At 45.8% G+C, this 22,236-nt stretch overlaps 1 protein-coding gene across 11 annotated transcripts in view; it reads left to right on the forward strand.

Moving 5' to 3' along the window:
* LOC142785024 (uncharacterized) overlaps positions 1–22,236 on the forward strand; it is a 424,940-nt gene that overhangs the window by 308,515 nt on the left and 94,189 nt on the right. For all 11 annotated transcript variants that reach the window (XM_075883440.1, XM_075883442.1, XM_075883443.1 and 8 more), the window contains 2 exons: positions 1,436–1,480; positions 16,651–16,719. In XM_075883440.1, the coding sequence (XP_075739555.1) occupies positions 1,436–1,480; positions 16,651–16,719 (114 nt within the window). The remainder of the gene's footprint in view (positions 1–1,435; positions 1,481–16,650; positions 16,720–22,236) is intronic.

The following is a 22,236-nucleotide window of genomic DNA, read 5'->3' on the forward strand; positions in this document are numbered from 1 at the left end:
GACCTTGTGTATGAGAGTTTGTCTGACAAGAAGCTCATGCGAAGATGTGCGAGAGAAAAAACACAGAATGCAAAAAAATGAGGCATTGCACTCTGTTATATGGAGCCTGTCACAAAACGACAAGAATGTGCTGTTGAGACTGCCGTGGTAGATGCTAGCTTGTATGCATTTCTATCTGGGAAACAAGGAGTCTAGTTCACTTATTTTGCGTGAACTGCAGTAAGAGCCAACAAGCCAAAGCAGCCAGCGGACTGGCAAAAAGATTACTACCGCCGTGCATCTAGCGCGAAGTGAAAGTTCTTCAGTGGCATTCTAGGCAGCCACAATGAAGAAGCACGAGCATGAGCTTGGTTCAGATTACTCTCCTGGGACTTTCTGAAGATCCTAATTATAAGTTTTGTGGCGGCATATTTATTTTCGCAAGTTTGAGTTATATGCGTTTTTCTCAAATAAAGATTTTTACAAGGTTTAAATTCTGGAATGAACACTTTGTCGCCAATACTCATTCATTGTCTTTTTTTCTTCCTTGAATGCTATAGGATCAGCAAGTGGGAAAAAAATGATGATAAAGTATTTTAGGACGGAACATTATGAAATCTTCTAGAAATCAGCAACAAAAATTCACAGCTAAGAGACTGCGAAAAGAAGACTTAATAACTTTGGCTCAAATTCAGAGACAAGCAGTAAATTTCATATTTGCACTGTTTGAACATTCAGGAACATGCCTGCTGAACGTGAGCTATTCGAATGCAATACTTTTTAAGCAAGTCGCATCCCGAATTCATAAAATAAGAATTATTGTAACTTTTTTCTTGGACTGGTGTAAAAAAAATACAATTACGTGTTTGAAATCAGTATACAAAGCTGAATATTCTCTGAAAATTTTGTGTGTCAAGTGTCAACAGTAACAAATTTTGCTTTCCGGACACATGCCAAAGACAGTTACATAAAACTCGTTTCTCTGCAATGAAGTTGTAATAATAATAATAATAATAATAATAATAATAATAATAATAATAATAATAATAATAATAATAATAATAATAATAATAATAATAATAATAATAATAATAATAGGTGATCTCATGCCCCTTCAGTATTAATTGTACCATTTTGGTGGGCACAAGAAATGAATTGAGGCCATCTCCATGGTCGCCACACCACTTAAAACAGCAAGTAGCTGGCAATAGAGACCACAGCCGCTTCGTTCTTATAACAAGATTGTATATCTTTCTACAATTTCCCTTTATCTCAGTTTATTTTACTCTCGAGTGAAACATAGACCTACTGGTCTTGCAGAAGTGCATGACTGTTTGAGCACTTAACACGCAACAGGGAAAATGTTGAGAAAAGTCCTGTGCACAGTGAAATATGCTAGATATATTTGAATGAATAGACTTGGTGTAATTTTTTCATTTTGTCTGTATTTTTCTAGGAGGCCTTCAGCCCCGTCAATTGAAGGAGTCCTCTACACAGACATGTAAGCGTTATATTAATCTCATTTGTTTAAGTAAATATTTTATTATAGATATAATGCATAAGAGAATTTTAAAAAGTCATTTCAAATGGTGCGGCATCACCGTTGCATGTGACACATAAATATTACACAGTCAGTTGTGATGGAGTTGACAAAAAGTTGTTGCCTGCAAGAATAAATAAATGATTGTCCTTTGCCTGTTTCAATGGCAAAGCTGTTTAGGTGAGCTGTGGTATATGCAGTCTGTTGGTATGTTACATGTGGCCTTTACAAAAACTATCACCCTGAATGGGTTGGTGCTACAGAAATTGGTCTGATCTTGCCACCTGTCCATTACTGGATGGATGGATGCAGGCCGCTGCCACGTCAGAACAAAAATTCCAAGTCTGTTGCATCGGGGGCCCGTTGGACTGCCCATAACTCTTTGAGTCTGGAGCTGGTAATAGCACCCTTCCATTTGGACAGCTTGGTGACTTCAACACACCAGGGCTTGTGTTCAACACACTAAGGCACCACCAGGGCTTGTGTTCTTAGCTGTATGATACAGGCCATGATCATGGTGTAAGAATATGTTAGGTGCTGACACTCGCTGCTCCGCACAAGGGGAGGGTGGGGGCAGATTGCGTACGCCGATTTCCTTCAGCTACGAGTAGTTTCCATCATGCGACTACCAAGTGGTTCTTAGAGAGAAAGGAAGAGAAAAGTGAGCCCCGTAACTGTCAGCTTCAGAGAGCGACACCTCAACAGTAGCTCACAAGGAATGGGGGTGAGGAAAGAATAAAAGAATAGGATTAAGGGTATAGAGAGATAAAATGATGCGCTAGGCCAGTGAGTGAGGACAAATCGAGGGGATAGGAGAGATAGGAAAGATGGAAACACGGTCACAGGAGTCCGAGGACAGGGCGCCACTTGCGAGAGCTCTTGTCGGCGTCGGGAGATGGCGTAGGGCAAGTTTGGTAGGTCAGAGCTGCACTGTTGTCGAAGGTCGGTGTCAGGAGCTGACGTAGGGCCAGCCCAGGCCAGAGCTACGCTGACGTCGGAGATCGCGAGGGCACAACCGGTCGGCATGGAATTTAGCGAGCGAGTCCCCGTCACGCGAGTTGAGATGGCGCTACTGAATGGGACGGCAGCTATTTGCATGCCAAAGAACATCTTTCTCAAAGGTTTGTGGGCATGGGATTTCGTGATTTAGTAACACGTTGCCCTGTGATTGTGAACCCTGCCTGTGTATTTTATTTGTTTAGCTGATTCGCGCTTTGTAATTCAGTGCACGTATACCTCGACGCGACATATATGCATCAGCGGCCTTGTCTTTGGCTGCGCTTTGAAAAGGGCGAGTGATGTTTCGTCTCGAATAGCAAGTTGGTGTATCAGAATTGTATGGAGCATGTGTCGCATTTCAAGGCTCCGCGTAAACCAGAGCGACATAATAGGTGGCGGACAAGTTTGAGAAATACCGAAAGTGCCTGACGGTGCAGCAAAAAACAAGAAAACAAGAAAAGCTCTGTGAAAATGGCTGGCTCTACTGCTGACTTCTCTGAAGCGACGGGGGCCAAAAGTTCAATTGCATCTGAAATGCCTGACACGACCGCGTAAAGTTCGGCAAATTTATTGTGCTTAGAGACAGCGACTTCACAGCATGGCAATGATGAATCAACAGGGACGCATGCAAAAGGCAGCGCTTAAAGTTCAACAGTTTCAGGTCCCTCCACGCTAAGAGCAGGACGCTTCTCAAAACAACACTGATAGCGTGGGCCTATGAGCTAGCGACTCAGTTCCTCATCATGCAAAAAAAGTACATTGGACTGCCAATAAACGAAACTCGCTTAAACAAAAATGCCTCATTAACGGAACTAAACGGGCTCATATTGCTGGATTTCTATGTGTTGCACAGTAAAATTCATCGGTTAATCGAAACAGTGCTTATTGGTCACCTACGGTTAAACGGCACAAACTCTAAACACAGCATAGACTCCCTCATGCCACAGGTAGTCTCACAACCATGGCAACACCTCGAGATCGAGACAAGCCAATCCAGTATCCATTCTCGCTTGTGGCTGTAGGAGCAAAGTCGGCAAGTTGCGGTGGATCACTGTGTTAATTCAGTCTGATCGAAAGGAAGTGGCCGCACCATACACACCCGCTTGATAAAAAGCTACAAATTCTTCAAGAGCTCGATCGAAGCGGCCTGCCCAAGATGGAGGTGGCAAAAAAATACATCCCAAAATCGACGCTGTCACGGATCTGGAAAAACAGAAAAAGATTGAAGGCACTGTTAAGGACGGTACCTTTACATCTAAACGAATGCGAACGACGCCTTATAAACATCTAGAAAAGTTCTTTTTCTGTCGTTCAAGCGTGCACGGACTTCTAATTTGCCCATAAGCGAGGCAATTCTTGAGCAGAAAGCTCGAGAGATCGCCATGGCTCAGCCGCTTCAAAACACGCCATGGCCTAGTCTTCAAAGCAATCTCGGGTGAGAGTGGTGCAGTCAACAGGGACATTTGCACCAACTGGCAACAGGGGCAGTTTAAGGAAATTTCGGTGAGCTTTGATCCACGAGACGTCTTCATCGTCAACGAGATGGGTCTTTTTTATAAGGCGCTTCCATCAAAGACGCTCACCTTCAAAGGCGAAGCCTGTAGTGAAGGAAAAGGCAGTAAAAATCGCATCATTGTGCTGGTGGGTGCAAACATGGCAGGAGATGAGAAATTGAAGCCGTCGGTAATAGGAAAATCAAGGCACCCACGTTGTTTCAATGGCGTTCGACCAACACCACCTAGAATATTGACAAGGCCCCTCCAGGGAGAGCGTGACGTCACGCTAGTTGCCCACCTGCACCCCGGCCGTCGTCGGCGCTCGTTCTCGTTATATCTGCTGTGGGCACTTATTGAAAGCCGGTGTTTCTTTTTTTTGTTCTTTTTTTGTTCCTGGGCGGTCTGCAATTGTTTACGCCTGCCTTTACACTTTAGTGATCAATCTGTAATAGTCAGAAATGCATTTGTAGAAGTGGTTTTATTAGGACGAAAAGCTAAAACCATCCTACCTCATTTCTTGTTCAATGTTTTGATTTTTCTGTCAGCTGCCTTTTTTTTTGTGCGGTGCTTTGGATGGTGTCATTTCGAAGTCTACAAAAGTTGTTCAGAGCGACATTTGTTGCAACACGCACTACATGCCGCACGATAGTCTCAGAGGTATGGCCATTTTCACAAGTCTCTAGCTCAACACCTCCTAGCAGTGATGTGGTAATGGAGCTTACAATGCCACGTTGGTTGTTCGACGCGAGGAACGCTTTTGCATTTTCTCCCTTGGTGAGCTTTTCGACAACAAGCGTTGTCACCAGCACCATGTGCACAGTACATGGCTGCGGAAACTTTAAGCTTCCTCTTGACAAGTTGTCAATCATTGTGTTACCTTCCACATCTATGTTCCTGTTCTCCAGGACGAGCACGCTGCTGTAAAATGAGCATGACAGCTTCTTCAGAGCTGAATGAGCACAATATCCAGCGATATAAGCAACGACCTCCATGTCATGCTTTGGGTTGGAAATTTCATCATTTGAGATGTGAACAGAGAAGTTATGTTGCGATACTTCTGTGTCACTTTTGCTGCTGATGTCTGGCTGCTGAAGCATCAGCAGCTTTTGCAGACGAATTTTCTTTTCAGACTCCAGAAGCTGCCTCAGGGAAACATGATATTGTGCACCAGCAAGCTGACGGTAGCGACCGAAGCGATCTTCAAGAGTGTCAGTTTGAAATTTTCCCAGCAAGACATACTTGAACTTCAGTTCTTCTAAACAGTACCGCGACAGCTCAACAAGGGACTAGCAAGTGAGTCTCAACGCAGAATGTGTTTCCCTTGTCAAGCAGCCACGGCTCATGTTGACGCTGCTCCAAGCATCTAGCCAGTCTACCATGCCACTAAAGAAAACCAGCTGTTGATCCACCGTAGAATTCACTGGATTTTGAAGGGTGTCGTTCAGTCGGCGACCTTTCGAAGGGGTCTTCACGTTGACGATTTTCCACCACGTCGATATGATGTTTATGAAGAGAGCTGTTGAACTGGCACATGTTGTTTTAAGGGCATCGCCACGCGTCTCAAGTGCGTTTGATACAAACGGATTAATGACATTTAACACCAACTTTACATTTTGTCTCTCCATAGGTGTTGGATTGATTGCCTTGGAATTCAGCTTGTAGCCAAGCTTGAGAAGCGATGTCTGCTCCAGTGCATACAGCTGCCGTACGACTTCAAATGATGCTGGTTTCATTCTGGGCAGCCCGTCGGGCAATATTCCTGACAGGTTCACTTCAGGAAACTAAAAGCATATTCCTTCGTTTTTTTTTATTCATCCAGTTGTTCCTGATGTATTTCAGTATGTGCACAGGGTCTACGACATAAAACAGAGGCCGATTGTTGTCGGCTGGATGAGGATATACAATGCGCACTTCCTGTTTCTCTGAGAAAAACGTCATTTTCCGGTTGTGGGAATTGCTGTCGGTAATTACAGCAATGACGCTGAGGCCCATAGATTCCACTTCTAAAATTACTTTCTTGCAGAACTCATGTAGAATTTCGGCGGTCATTTTAGCAACAGGAAAAATGTGAAGCACATCTTTGTTTGATGACAAGAGCGACTGAAGCATGAAAACATGAGCGGTTGTGGCTGTCTCTTGAGAATTGGCTGCAGATCCAACTATGCTGCCCCCTCTATAATCGAAGTATGGCTTGATATGAATTTCATCAACCATTAGCGTCACGGTCTTTTCGTTCGGCTGCATGCACTTCACTCTTTCTCGAATGTAGGAGAGGAAGTTCGCTTCGTTTTGCTCCTTCAGTGGATCGCCTCCATACTTGGAACAAACGCGGCGCAGGGTTGAAGGATGGGGTAAAGTCAATTTCGACGCTGATCTGGCAAAGTTATAGGCATGCGGAGATATGGAGTGCAGAATGCTAGAAAACACTAATGTTTCAGCACTGTAGCGACGAATGGGGGCAGCGAGTGCGAGAGCTATTTGCTCATTTAGCAAACGAAACGAAGCACTGTGTTCTTCGGTCGTGTCACTGTCTTTGGACAGTTCATTCAATAAGGAGCCGATATGCTGCAACACTGACGCTGTTTTCGACGAACTTGCAACTTCAGGCGTCTCAGTCATGTGGTTTTCCAGCTGCTGGAGCAGTGCGGTAACGTCATGATGTCGCGCACTGCGTCTGGAACTGCGCCTCCGCAAGGTAATGAAACCAGCTCTATCATACCTGCTGAGACTGCAAGTGAGAGATCAGCAAGCACAGTGACGGAAAACCTCACGTGTGGTGAAGGATTATCTTCGATGCGGAGAAACATCACCAACGATCGTTTGCCTTGATGGTCCAGAAATCATTACTGCATACAGCAGAAAGCTTGCCTCTTAAGTGTTCGAAAGAGGACACAGCATTTCTCTCCTCTTCGCTTTTTTTTGCGCATATAGAGTTCTTAATCGCTTTGCTCAAGACCTCGTCTTCCATTCGAGCTCGTTTCGAGACGGGAGATTCTCGGCGATTGCGATTCGTGCTCAGGTAGGACGGTTAGTTCGGAAACACCGAGGGTATAGCATCTCACACTAGGCGCACCCTCTCGCTGTCGACTGTCAATGTTTGTCCCAACGCTGCGTTGAAATGTGACAGCTTTGTGATGAAGTCAGCCTCGAGGAAGTGGAGTTCACAGACCTGCGCCAAGCATAACAGTGACTTCATTACTTTCATACGAAACGGGCTAATGGGAACTTTGACACGAGCCTGAGTATTTCTTTTCTATTTTACCGCACTGCCCTACCTGAAGCGCGACAAGACTATCATCACCACTCACGATAGTCGCTCGGTTCAACAGTAACAGAGCCAGAACGCCAGTAATGCGATAGAGCCGGTAAGACAACCAACTTCAGCAGTTTCTCACCTTGGAGTGTATGCTTCGTGTGAAATCCTTTCGCGGAATGGCTTTTATCCAAGGCTTCTTCCGAGCTTCATCCTTGGGGAATGCGAAAACACGCACTTTGGGAGCACTGTCATAATTGCCGCGGCACCCGGGAACACGACAACGTCCCATTACGCACTGATCGATGTGTAATCACATACTCACAAATACAACACCAATAAAATAGGACACGTGGGAACGGACGAAGACTCGGAGCAGTGCAATGCAGTACCAAGCCTAACGCAGTCTAACCAGCGAAGCAGGTAGCGATGAAAGGCAAACCTGTCGTGGCTTGTCCGCCGTTCGGGGTAAAAAAGTGCGCGGGGTGACCAACACCACAACCTGAGCGACACGTCCTCGGCCACTGGACAGTCGGTGATATGTCCGGGGAGACGTTGAGGCTGCCACCCAGGATCCGGCGAAGGACGACTTTTGCGACGCGTCTCACGAACAAGTAGAAGATGCGTTTAATTTACATATTTGCAAGAGAAGTACATTGCAACGTGAGCGTTCAGACGCGCCTTTTCATCACAAGGGCCCTGAGCGCACTCGAGACGAGCGGGCCAGCGAAGTCCAGAGAGAGAGCACAGCGCACTCCCGACACGCTCCTTTTATAGCCGTCCGTGCACGCGCTAGACACCGACTGTGTGTCCCAGCGACGCTGATGTGCATTTCCTGCGGCGCACACAGACGCCTCCCGCGTTCCTGCCGGACGCGGACAGCGTTTGACCGTTACGCCGATGAGCGTCCCTTGCAAGCCACCTCCTTGCTGTGCCGGTCATAACATCGGACAACTAGCGTGACGTATGCCGTCTGGAGAGAGGGGTATGAATGGGCCTTGTGAATAGTCTAGGTGATGTTGGTTCGACACCTTCCCGTTATGTAACATGGGAACGGAAAAGCGTGGATGACCATGGCCATATTGGAAAACTGGCTTCGGGAGGAAGACGCTAGATTTACGAGGCAAGGCAAAAAGGTTGTCTTCATCGTGGACAATTGCTCAGCCCACGGTCAGGTTCAAGTACTCCAAGCCATCACTCTGGAGTTCTTGCCAGCCAATTCAATGGCATTGATCCAGCCAACAGATCAAGGGATTATTCAGAACATTAAAGTTCATTGCCACAGAAAATTACTCCATCATATGCTGCTGAGAGCAGGCAGCGAGAAATGATACAGGTTAGATTTATTGGCAGCCATCCACATTTTGGCTTGTGCCTGGGAGCAAGTGAAGGCAACAACAATACATAGATGCTTTCACCATGCTGGCTTTCAAGTGCAAGAAAGCAGTAGCTGATGAAGAAGAAAGCCCTGCTAATGCCGACATTAAGACAGTATTCAGTCAGGTCGTACCCTCTGCCCCTTTCACTCTGCAGGACTACGAATCAATGGATGAAAATGTTGAAGAGACTGTCAAGTAAATGATTGCCGAAGTGCAAGATGAGGATCAATCTTCCAGTGTTGAATGTGATGACAGTACTGCCAGTTCAGTGGTGCCACCAGACCGATCAGCTAGAGAGGCTGCTGAACTTTTGCAGCGCTACTTTGAGAATGAGACTTGTCCAGAATTCTAGCTAGTTTGTCAGACATAGGTGCATACCTTGTGAAAAAACAACTAAATCTTGCCAAACAAAGCACTCTTCACTCCCTTTTTTTTTTTCTCCTACTCATCCTCATGAGTAAGGTGAGGTTTGTGCAATTGGAATAAAGGTCTTGGTTTACTAAAAAAGGGTTTACTAAATAAGTGTACTTTGCTTAAATGAAACTTCTGATAAATGGAACAGTTGTATGCTTATAAATGGAACAGTTGTATGGATCCCCTTCGAGTTTCATTTAAGAGAAGTTGACTGTACTTTCTTGTTTCAAATTCAGATGCCACTTTTTGAGCTGGCTCATCTATGCCTACTTGGACCAAAAAAATATTAATTGTTGTAGAATAACCAGTGAACAGAAATCGGTCTTCATACAATTTCTCTGATGAAGCCATGTTTTTTTCCTTCTCTTTTATGTTCACTATATTCGTGTGATTATTAGTTTGCCATGCTTTATGTCGTCAAGCCAGATTTTCTCGGTTTTTAGATGTCTTTAGTGCTTCGTCGTCACCGTCTTGCAACATTGCAGGCCCACATCCCACCATGGTGCTGACAACACAGCACTGTTTATTAAGGGGTAGGTGGCGATGAAAAAAACTTTTTTCGTTTGTTGACCTAGAGCAATGAAATTTCGCATGCATTCTCATAAGTGTCTTGAATAAAGAAATATGCAGTTTCATCATGATACTTTGAGTACCGGTAGTTCCCAAGTTGCATCATGCTACGTGGTTTGGCTTATGTGGTATGTTCGTGGAAAGCCTAGCGCTGTAACAAAACATACCAAAAAGCTGCAAATGGTGCTGATCTTTACTCAGAAGAAGACTATTCGGTATGAGAACCGCAGAATATTTTTATCACTTCTCTTTTTTTTTATAGAGATCACGGCTGCCTACACACATTGTCAGAAACAGTGTCACGTACAAGCCATCTTCTAGAAAAAAACAACAACAAAAAACTGAGCCATAAACAAGAATTATAAGATTGTCAAACCCTCAAAAAATGTTTTGGGATTCCGAAAAAAAAAACTGCATCAAAATTTGTCCAGGCAGCCATAAACAAGAATTATAAGATTGTCAAACCCTCAAGAAATGTTTCGGAATTCCGAAAAAAAAAAAAAACTGCATCAAAATTTGTCCAGGCATTCCCGTGCTACACTTTTCACGAGCAATGCATAATGTCCAAAACACACTTGTGAGAAAAAGCGTCGACAGGCTTTTTTTCGATGAACTTTCTTGTTTCTCGTTGGATATTGATGAAAATTGGCCCAGGCACTAAAAATGACTTCACAATCCTTCCATAAAAATTTTGAGGCGATACCACAAACACTTTATGAGAGACAAATTATTTCTTCATTGAACTTCATGGAGGAGATGAGCATATTGTTAAAAAAAAAAAAAGCAGTATTGAGAAAACTGCGTTTAAAGTTTCAACTTTTCTTTACGTCTGACACCTAAAAATTGTGATCTCAGGTTTGTCTTGTGATATTTGACTTCTCGGGCATCTGGTCTCTGACCAGTGTTCCTTGGTTGTTTTTTTTTTCCCATAACCTCCTTTTCATGATTTACAAAGAACAAGCATGGATTTCAAACCAAGTTCTCTGTATGAAGGAGTGGTGTGATAGGCATAACAGAAAGGTCGTAATTGAATAAGACCATATACTGAAATGATTACACATATTTTTTGTGCTGAAGTTGTAATTAGTGTAATTGAGTACTTGATTACAAATAATCACTGAGCATTGCTTTATTTGGAAAAAGGTTTGTTGCATCAGAAAACTGTATCACACCATGACGCCCGATGCCTTCTTTCCAAATAACAAAGTTATAGGCAGAAGACTTGTGGCACAGGAAGTTTTAGCAGTATAATTAATGAAGCGAAACGGGCATATAAAAATTTGTGCCCCTGATTGACACATGCTCTTTTGCCACTCTAGCAGTAAAGCGCATCATCATACAGCCGGTCGTGGAAACTCTAATCTATGGGGCTTTCATTGCCTTCGAACATTCATACACTTCGTGGCGATATCAAGCACGGCTCCAAGCACGTCTAAATCGCATCACAAAAGCTTATTGACAGCACTCCATATGACGGTGGAGTGCGTGGCCGCGTGGACAGTGCAGCCGGCGCGTAATGCACTTGCCGGCGGCGTTCGGTGACGATGCCCAAAATGTGTAACTACGATGACACAAACACGGCGCACACTGCGCTTGGCATCGCATTTTCGAGTGACGATGCGCGAAACTGCTAGCCGCTGTTCCGAGCAATCCTTGGCTTTGAGGGGGGGGGGGGGGGGTGTGACGAGCTTCACTGTGTGGTCTGTTGTCGATGCGTAAAATGCCCAAACGTGGTTCAGAGGAGGTAGTGAGTGATGTGCTTCATTCCTTGCGAAGAAGCACGGTCGCCAAGAGTGCGCTAGCGCGTCGTTTCTGCCCGCAGTCTCGCTGTCAGTAGAGCTAGGGCTAAAGCCAACTCCGATGACACGCCGCGCTCGTAGACCACGCGCCCACTCGTAGTAATCTGATCGTGCCGTCCCTTACCGCTTCGTTGCTTGCGAAGAAGCACATCGCCACAAGTGCGCTAGCTCGTCGGTCCTGCCTGCAGTCTCGCTGTTGGCGGAGTTAGGGCTAAGGACGACTTTGACGACTTTGATGGAAAGGACTCATGTTGTTGTTGCCAGTCTGCCATCTTGGCTGAAGGACTCTGTGTACTCTGTGTACAATATGTAAATACATTTCTTTTGCTTACTCGCAACCCAGGACATTCTGGTGGAGGTGCTGGGTACGAAGACAGTATAACGAAGCTACACAGCGGCCGAAGCTTAGTTTATTCAATGATGGCACAACAGAGTCCCGCTTCCACAGCTGCAATGGCAACGACGATAGTTGCTCTGCCCCAGCTCAAAAACCCTGGCGTGTTCTGCGGGACCTACAATGTCGACATTCAAGAATGGTTGCCGGTGTATGAGCAAACAAAACAAGCAAGAATTATCGTTGGGACGAAACACTCATGTTGGTGAACATATCATTCTATCTGAAGAGAACAGCCAAAGTGTGGTTTGAGAATCACGAAGCGTTAATTGGCAGCTGGAAAGCGTGCAAAAAAAAAAAGATGCATGCACTGTTTGGCAAATCTACTGGCATGGAGGCAGTGACCAAAAAGGAGCTTGAATCTCGCACTCAAACGTCATTGGAGTCGTAGCTGTCTTACATACAGGATGTGTTCGCCCTTTGCCGCAAAGCGTACGATGGCATGGGGGAGTTTGAGAAGGTAGCGCACATATTAAAAAACATCGTCGATGATGCATTCAATCTGCTGATTTGCAAAGACTGTGACACAGTAGATGTATCATGTTTTGAGTGTAAAGACTTCGGCGAAGTGATAGCGACATAGACGACAATGCTGTTGAGTCACTGTGACACAGACTACAAAAAGAAAAGAAAAACATGAAAGACGCGGAAAACTCTCGTGGCAGGAGCACCGAGAATAAAAAGGCAGGAGTGGAAGGGCAGCGCATGGTGCAAGTACCGTATTTACTCGATTCTACCGCGCCCTCGATTGTAACGCGCACCCGATTTCCACCACGAAAAAAAAAAACAACAAAAAAACAGAGGACATCGATTTCAACGCGCACCCATTTTTCTCGCTGGCCCGCACGATCACACCACTCAAAAAAACGACCCCTTTCGGGAGCGTCTTCGATTTAAATATGAGGTACGGGCGAAGCTTGTGCTCATCTGACGTGTAACAGAGCATTGCCGTCCCTGCAGTTTTACCGTGAACCGATGTCAGCACGCGAACTTGCTTCGCCCCATTCTTCTTGACAGTTGTGGTGCCGGGCATGTCGAAGTAAAGAGGCGTCTGATCGGCATTCCCGATTTGCCCAAGCAGGTAGCCGTTGTTGCGCCGCAAGTTTAGAACGAACCTCTGAAAACTGTGAAGCTTTTCATCGTACTCCACCACAAAACTTTTCGCATATGCATGTTCCCCTTCGGAGGGAAAAGCCTTTCCTCTTCATAAAGTTTGTTAGCCAGCACCTGCTCGCTTTAAACTGGCTCCGCATTAGACCTTTTTCCAAGACTAATTGCATAGCCCGCACTTGGAGCAGTTCTGTCACGGGCCGCTGTGCCGCTCGCTGCTCAAGCACATACTCGCCGAGCAGCTCTTTATTTGCCGAAACCGACCCTGCTGCGGTCCACTGAAGCCTTTGCGTGAAGCTTTGCTGTCGACAATCTTCTGCTTTTGTTTCCGCCGGTCCCGCATGCACGTTTCGGGAACTCCGAGCGACCGCGATGCGGCCCGATTTTCGTCCGTTTCTGCACACGCGATGACTTTTCTTTTAAAAGCGGCATCGTGGCGCGCTCGAGTTTTTAGAGTTGGCCCTTCCACGCCGTCGATGCTAATGCAGTACTAGATGACGAGCTCCTCAGCACACGTACGAAGTGCCGCACATGGGAAACACGTAGGCAGAAATGGCCGACGCGCCATGCCGACGCACGTAGGGGGCGGCCATTTTGGATTTGCCGGTGGCAATAGATTGACCGCAATTTTTTTGTTTGTACTCGATTCTAACGTGCATGCGACTTAAGAACTCGCTTAACTGGAAAAAAAGGTGCGCGTTAGATTCGAGCAATTACCGTAGCGTTCGGTGGAAGAGGCAGCGATGCGAAGAACAAATCCCTGTTCCTGCCGACGCCTAGTGCCTCAGAGTTTGTGGCTCTGAATTATCAAGAAGTCCACGGGCCGCCCCAGAGTTCACCTGTACGTGAGTCGTCACGAGGGGTCCCGACGACAACCGTTCACGACTCACCGTTTGACTCTCAGCAGAGTTGATCTTCTATAGATTAAATGTTTGGATGTGTGGGTGCTACTTAAAACGCCCGCTTTGTCCTTATTTCTTGAACCTCGTACGGTGAAGCTAATACACCGTGACATTTTGGCATCCAGGGGACAGGACGACCTTGTTCTCTGTGGCACAGACACATTGTAGATGCTATGGAAATGCAGAAATTAAGGGAACTGGGGAGCGAGTGAGCTTGTCAGAGGCAGAGTTGAGAGGGTGGAGGAGACTGCAGGAAAATCGTCAGCGAGATGATAGAGCGGCTCGGCATGAAGCGGCGAAAGAACACGACCTGATGGCTGTTGAGCGAGAAAAAATACCGGCAAACGTGTGGCCTCGGAGCAAGCTCTAGCCAAAGCAGAGGAACGCAGCCTTCCGCTACGCATAAGGCTTGCCGAGCTAGATGCAGCACCAGCGTACCGAACGCCACCGGGAGAATGACCTGAAGTACAAGCAGTGCGCTACCCTTCCATAAATCTTCGAAAATTTCTCCTGCAGTTTGAGATTGCCCGAGACGACTTTGACGCGTACCTCAAGAGGTTCGAATGCGTGAGGACAAGCCGAGGCTGGGACAAATTACAATGGGCAATCGCCATGAGCATGTGCCTCACAGGAGAAGCTCTGAAAGTGTATGGAAGACTGTCTTCTGACTACTGCCTAGATTATACTCATGTAAAGATAGCTCCTCTGCGGCATTTTCGTCTCATGGCAGAAGAGTATCGTGAGCGTTTCCGAGCGTCAAAACCATAGAACGGAGAGACAGCTACACAGTTTGTAGCTAGAATTAAAGGACATTTTGATAGGTGGATTGATCTCTCGGAGACCCCGTACTTTCGATAGTCTAGTTTAGTTGATCGTCAAGGAGCATTTTTTGTCCAATTGTATAAGAAGTTGGTCACTTGCTTCCGCAAAGGGAAATGCTCCACCTTGGGTACCTCTACCTAAGCAGCTGATGAATTTATAGACGTTCAGCACCAGAAAAACTTGGCCCCGTATTTGCATGTAATCTGCAAATGTGGTCGAAAGACTATAGTCTTGCGTGTGGAGAGAGTGAACAATTTATTTTATGTTCTCCGTAAAAAAATCGGTGGATGATATTCTGGAGGCACTGCGTTAGAGTGCCTGGAGTGTGCAGCGGAGGCGATCGAGTGGATTAAGTCAAGTCACATGTGAGACATGAGTGCCACCTGGCAGCGTTCTTAAAAAAAAAAGCGCGTGACTCCGAGACGGGTGTGTGTGCCCGTCGCAGAGGTGATAAGGTTTAGAACGCAAGGCAACGGGTTGGTGCCACCACCATCGCGTCTTAGCAAAGCGTTAGAAACTCCCCGTTCCGTGCAAGCGTTGCATGGTCAGCGCTGCGTGATAAGTGCTACGGTTCTAAAAATTGCTTATGTATGCCTTTTCTAGTAAAAGATGTACATGCCAGTAAAGGATGTACATGCAGAATATATACGTGTTATGGTGCCCCAAACTTGCACAATAGTTGCTTATTAATTGACAATTGCACAAGTATAAACGCTAAACCTTGAGCAGCATTGGTGGGCGCTGTGGATGGAGTCGGCTGTTTCAAGTACCGGTGCCGTTAAGAGTGGACAAACAGACAAATGTACAGACACAGACAGACCAAAATTTTTGGGTCGAAAGCCCCCAAGAAAGGCTATCGTCTTTAAAACTTCTTCTATTTTCATAAGCATGCGAAAGTGCCTGGTACTGAGAAGCAAAGCTTTCTCGGTGATATGCAACCTGTTATTGCAAAATGCACCGTGTGCAACAAAATGGGCCACACAGCTGTCAGCTGCCGATCCAAAGTTCAAACATTTTTAGAAATGTCATCGTCACAGGCATGATACGATGCGGTGTCTGGAAAAAGGACCATGGCAAAACCAAACTTTTTGCATTGTAGATAACAATCAGGTGACACCCGAAACAAGGTAGCAAGAACATATTGGGCTTGCTGCTTTTGAAGGGGTTGTCATAAGCAAAATTGGGGAAAATGCCTCTGCTAGTGACGTTATGAGCTTGGTGCAGGAGGACTGCGAGGACTATTGGCCTGATGTGCGATCTATGGCGGAGCTGCGAATCGGGCTTGTATGATGTCACTTCGAGGTTTTGTGCACTTTTGAGGCGCGGCGCAGTGTAGGAACCACAGTCGTGGTAAAACTCAACAAAGTAGTAGTTCAATTGGTTAAATTGTGTGTGGTGGTTATTGACGCTTTCATAATAACCATGGGTGTCTTGGTTATATTGTGTGTGGTGGCTATTGATGCTTTCATAATAACCTTGGGTGTCTGCTTTTAACGCTCATTTTAAAAGCATAGCATTTTGATTCTTAAAACTGCGGCCGCTTGTCTCCGCGGCAAGTGCTGCGCAATGGTGAAGTACTGCTCTGTGCCTCTATATGATCACGCACCCGTAAAAAGGTCGTTAACTTTCACTACTATTCCAAGTACCCGATGGGAAAGAAGTGGATAGTTACACTCGGAAAAAGGAAAGCACCCCCCACCCCCCTTAATCAGTCGTGCTTGCATCGTTACTCTGCTTGCGTTGGTACTTTACCTTTTGCTACATACTCGCTGACCCTAATTATTTACCTACTGCATTGAGTATTGCCTTTTTCTACACCTAAATAGAGCTTTATTTGATTTGTATACGCAGATGGAAATACTGCACCATTTACTAATAGCACATTTGGTTACATGAAGTGTATTTTCGTAACTCACTGTGTTAATTACTTGTACGAAAGTCCTCGTGGGCTCTTCAGAAAAGCACTATTTCTAACAAGTGGTCTTTCTTGCAGTGTCTGCTGGACTGTCTCCAACGTTTACTCTCTTGCCAGGCATGGACACAAAGATGCGCTTGCGAGAACGTGAGTGATGGAAGTTTCTCCTATTTTAGGGGCATTTCTCGTAGCTGCCGAATTTCTTAGTACTAGACAATTGTGACTTATCTGGCGAGGAGACACTTGTATATCGCTATATTTCATGCCCTATAATAATGCGGATACACTAGGCATGATGCTAACTCATCCGGGTACTAGAAAAGGCTACACAGACGGTGGTGGTAGTGAAAAACATTTTCTAATATATTTACAGTGAGAGGTATGGATAAGGCGAGTCTGAAGCTTCTGCACATTCCTCTTGCTGTATAAGTAGCACACATTCTGCTGCTAAATCGGGTTTGGCTCGCCCACATCGTCAATGCATCTAGAAATGCACATACGCAAACAATGTGAATCGGGAGTGACATTTCAGTTGTTCAGTGTTCATCTTATAATATTATATTACGAGAATATTTTTTGCGGAGAACCAAACAGCGCGTTGCTGGCCGTTCGCTAACCAGTCATCGCAAGAACGTCATGTTCCTGTGAAAAATTGTCGCACTAAAAAGGTGGTGCTTTCCAAGAAGATCGTCGCAGCTTTGCCGCAAAGGCAAAGCAATGAACGTGATAGCAACAATTTGAAAGGTCACGCACAGAATAGAATGCAGATCAAATTGTGCCCCACTTTTCTCCCGCGCAAATTACGCAAAAAACCTACTCACAGGTACAGATGCACGCAAACAGGCATCTCAGTTGTTACTTCGCTGTGTCTGCAGAGTGTGCGCTTTTCGAAAACTGAGATTCGGAATGATTGTAGTGACCTTGGTGCACCCGGTAATTACAACAAAATCCTTTTAGGTAAAGCCCAAGGCCAGCCAAGGCATACGATTCTCCCCACTGCGAAATAAGGGCGCACGAGGGGGCATCATTGCTCCCCTTCTCTAAGCGTGGCGAAGTACGCAAAAAAGATGAGAGCGTGCGCCACCGCGCGATGTGGCGATGTGCGCTCATTGCGCCATCTTGCTAGCAATGCTGAAGACACGATAATTTCCCACAAGATGCCCATCAGTAGTGGTAAGTGGTAGATATAGATAGTGTTGTTTGAATGTTGAAGGACGTGCTCCTCTGTGGCTCAGTGATTAGCGCCTCGCACTCGTGATGCAGAGGACCCAAGTTCGATTCCGCGCGCCTTGTCTTTTTTTGGATTTTTTTCTTTCTTGCATCTTCATATATATAGATACTTGTACATATATGGTGAGTGACGGCAACGCCAACGCCGGCGGAAAAATCCAGCCCAAAGTGTCCATATAATTGCTATCGCAATAATATAAAAAAAAACGAAGGAATTTATGCAAAGTGAACAATAACTGGTTTTTACCAACTACTTTCCACAAGTGCTTGAGTCTCATAATAATTAAAGCTGTATATATTTCAGCAAAGCAGACAGCAAAATTATTGCAAAACTTATCTTATTCCTAAAGGTCTTGGTATCGGGAAACAGTTGGTTCAGTGATACGATGTAGTTGTCGAAGTTGTCCGTTTCACATTCCGTTGTTGGAAATGGTGGTCGCGGAAGACAATCTGCGTCAGCGTGACATCGACCGCTTTTATGGGAAACCATGAAGTCGTATTCTTGTAGACGAAGTGCCCAACGCACAAGCCGACTAGATGGGTCACGCAGATTGACCAACCAGCATAGAGAATGATGGTCTGTCACAATGGTAAAGAAGCATCCGTAGAGGTAGGACTGGAAGTGCTGCACTGCGAGGCATTTGCCCTGTGATGGTGTAGTTACGCTCGGACTTGCTTAGCGAGGGACTTGCATACGCTACGACCTGTTCTTTGTTATCCAAGTGTTCAATCAGGACAGCACCTACATCAATACTGCTAGCGTCTGTGTGAAGTTCCTTGGTAGCCAGAGGATTGAGGTGTGGAAGATTTGGATGAGACGTCAAAAGAAACTTCAACTCGGATAAAGCAGACTCACATTCAGGGATCCAGTCAAACTGCGGCCCTTTCTGAAGCAGGCACGTGAGCAGGTACGCAATATTGTAAAACTGGGAATGAATCGAAGGAAGTGTGAACAAAGCTCCAAAAAGCTGTGCAGTTCTTACATCAAGTGAGGTTCCTTGAACGACTCCACTGCGGCAGTCTTCACGGGATCCAGTCGTATGCCTTTTTTGTCCACAAATCATCCAAGGACGAGTCTTTGGCGCTCTCAAAACGATATTTCTTTGAGTTGAGCACCAAGCCTGCTTTGCTTAGGCAGTCAAACACGAGACCGAAGCATGTGTTATCCTCACAAAAGGTGCACTTGAAAATTAAATGGTCTTAGTAACACATACCCACTTGCCACTTCAATCCACGTAGAATGTTGTCCATGAAGCGCTCAAAAGTTGCAGGCATGTTGCATAACCCGAATGGCATCGCATTAAATTCAAAAAGTCCATCTGGTGTGGCAAATGCCGTTTTCTACTTGTTTTCTTAGTGCATTGTAATCTGCCGGTATCAAAAAGTAAGAGCTCGATGAAAGACAGTCAATAGTGTCAATTCGCGGGACTAAGTATATGTCTTTTTTTTTTTTTTTTTTTGGTGATGGCGTCAAAATGACGGTAGTCAACGTAATATCGCCATTTCCCATCCTTCTTCCTCACTAGACTTACTGGAGCGACCCACGAACAACATGATTCTTGAATTACATCTTTCTTGAGCGTCTCACAAACCTATTCATTGATCACTGCATGTTCCGAAGGCAATACACGTTATAGTTTCTGTCAGCGATGTCTTGTCGATGCGGTGCTTCATACGAGAAGCAGGGAATGACGGTGGAGTGTGTAGCTGTGCGAAATCGAAGAGACCGGCGTGTTTGCGCAGAATACTCCCCAGTTCATTACGCTCGTTGGTGCTCAGTGGCTTATCGATCATAGCCATAATGGTGTCCCTGGCGTGCAGATTATGGCAATGGGTCTAATCTGGGAAATCAACTGCTCTCTGAAAGGATGCCAAAGGAGAATACCTGATGTTCATCAATCTCTGGAAGTTTCAGACCCTCCGGCAGCACTGTCGGTTCATCAGAGCAGTTGATCACCCATAAACCAGTACGCACTTGCGCATTGGATAGCATGCAGTAGATAATTGAAACAGTCTGCTTTGTGCAACTGAGAGCCCTGCCGCGGTGGTATAGTGGCTAAGGTACTCGGCTGCTGACCCACAGGTCGTGAGATCGAATCCCAGCTGCGGTGACTGCATTTTCGATGGAGGTGAAATTGTTAAAGGCCCGTGTGCTTAGATTTGGGCGCATGTTAAAGAACCCCAGGTAGCCGAAATTTCCGTAGTCCTCTACTACAGCGTCTTTCATAATCATATGGTGGTTTTAGGACGTTAAACACTACGTTTCATTTATGCAACTGAGATGAATGGGCTCCATGGTTGCGTCAAACGTTTCCTCACTTGCAGGGGAACAGGCAACAGGGACACATTTGCTGACAATGGCGGCACAGTTGTGTCTACGAAGAAGCAAAGGACACTTTCCTGACAGTGCGGAATCTTCATGAATGCAACTGGGACATACAAGTCTACTGTAATTTGTTCTGCGTGGGAATCGACAGTGACACCACATATCTTCAGAAAATCCAGTCCAGAATGACTTCATGCGTAATACAAGGGAAAACAGCAGACTCTGCAACAAATTTCTAATACGCCAAAGTAACAGTCATAGTGCACGCACCAACAGGTTGTAACACATTCCCACTCATTCCACAAAACGTATCAGCACGGTCTTAACGAAACATGACTTTTTGTTCAAGGAGGCAGGTGAACACGAGACTCATCACTGACCCGATAGCACCTGTGTCCACTAAGGCTATTGTTGGTACACCATCGATAAGCACATAAACCTTATTTTTAAACATGGAAGCTAAAGAGGATATTTCTGTTGGAATCGAAGACTGTCCAGAGAGATCACCTTCAACGGCCACTCGGACTAGTTTTCCGGAGAAGGCCAGAAGTGGGTGCGCCGAGGAGACGGTGATCCGTTGATGCGCGGGGTAGGAGGTGGTGTCACACTGCGGTCAGAAGCCAGAGATTGGTTTCGTAGGGGTCCTGGGGTCTCGTTCGATGCACTTCCTGGGAATGCCTGTGCTCGTGTAATGTTAGACCGGTTATATCTCGGCAATTGGTCGTACCTCGGTAGCTGCCGGTAGTTGCAATACCTGGTAGTGTGGACTTAAAAGCCACAGTTGTAGCAGACTAGTAAAGCACACTCGCCGAACCAATGCGCAGACCGCTCAGTTGTGAAGGGTCGGCGATCAGCTTGCTGAATTGGGGCTGCCCGCCTCTGAGTGGCAGGGCCGAGCTGAATGCGTTGGCCGAAATTCTGCTTGGACGCAAATGAGTCATGACGTGGCCACGGAGTTTTAGTTTTGTTGATGTCTTTCATACATACTGATTGTTGCAAAGAAGCTAATGCCGCCGTGTAGTAAGGCCTAGTCGGCGTAGACCTGTGCATAGTTGAGGCGGTTGATTCTTGACCCTTGCACTAGGCCATGACGACTGTTGTCAATGGCAGACCAGCAAGACGACGGCTCCGGTTAATTTCAAACAGCTGTGGCTCTGTGGTACGTATGTTTTGTACCCAGCACCTCCACTACTCAATTATGTCCAAAAGAAGGGTTTATTTTATTCAGAGGCGACGTAACATCCGCCGTCTTTACTCTATACACAACCTCGGTCTCCGTCTGTCAAGTGGTGCTTACAGAACATCACCTGTGCAAAGTCAATACGTAGAATGCAATGAGCCCCCTCTATGTGATCGAAGAGCAATACTAACCTTATCATATGTTTTAAGAATAAGGTCGTCGCCTGAACACATCTATGCCACTTTCTGAAAGAATGTAACCTGGTAAATAAGCTTTAAAATATCATCTTTTCTGTGTCCATTCCTGAAAGTCTTGTGTCTGGCGCAGCATAGCTTTAGCTGCTTTTGCGCAATAAAAACCAAATTAACCTAACCTAACCTGAATATCATTAAGTGTTGTGCACAACAGAAAGCAGCAAAACTTTCTTCGGTCTCGGCAGCTGATCGCGAATTGAGTGTTCTCTGAGTGAGCGCGGCATCGAAAGTTCGTCGGCACGAGGTAAACAACTGTTGACCTGGACTTGGTAAACAGCTTATTTCAGAAATGTTCTTCTTGTCGAGTGTGCCGGGGACAGCTGACTATTGAATGTGACTCAAGTGAGTACGGTGTCGCCGTGAAGCTATAGCTTCGCTGCAGAAACTGCCAGGAAGTTCGTTCAAAATGGAGTTCGTGAGAAACTGCGGGGAAGTTGGTTCAAAATTGAGTTCACGACGTGTTGGCTGTAACAATAACTGCAACCTGTTTGAGATCAACGTTCGCCTGGCACCTGCTGTGCAGAGCACAGGAATTGAGTTGATGACACTGAACGACATCTTTACCGCTATGGCCGTTTCACACGAAGGTCTTCATACTTCATGCTGGTAGGTCTTCATACGATCTCTGTTAGAACCCACTTCCCCGCAGTTGGTACTGCTGGTAGGTCTACGCA

The sequence above is a fragment of the Rhipicephalus microplus genome, unplaced genomic scaffold (assembly GCF_043290135.1).
Source record: "Rhipicephalus microplus isolate Deutch F79 unplaced genomic scaffold, USDA_Rmic scaffold_17, whole genome shotgun sequence".
NCBI classification, from domain to species: Eukaryota; Metazoa; Arthropoda; class Arachnida; order Ixodida; family Ixodidae; genus Rhipicephalus; species Rhipicephalus microplus.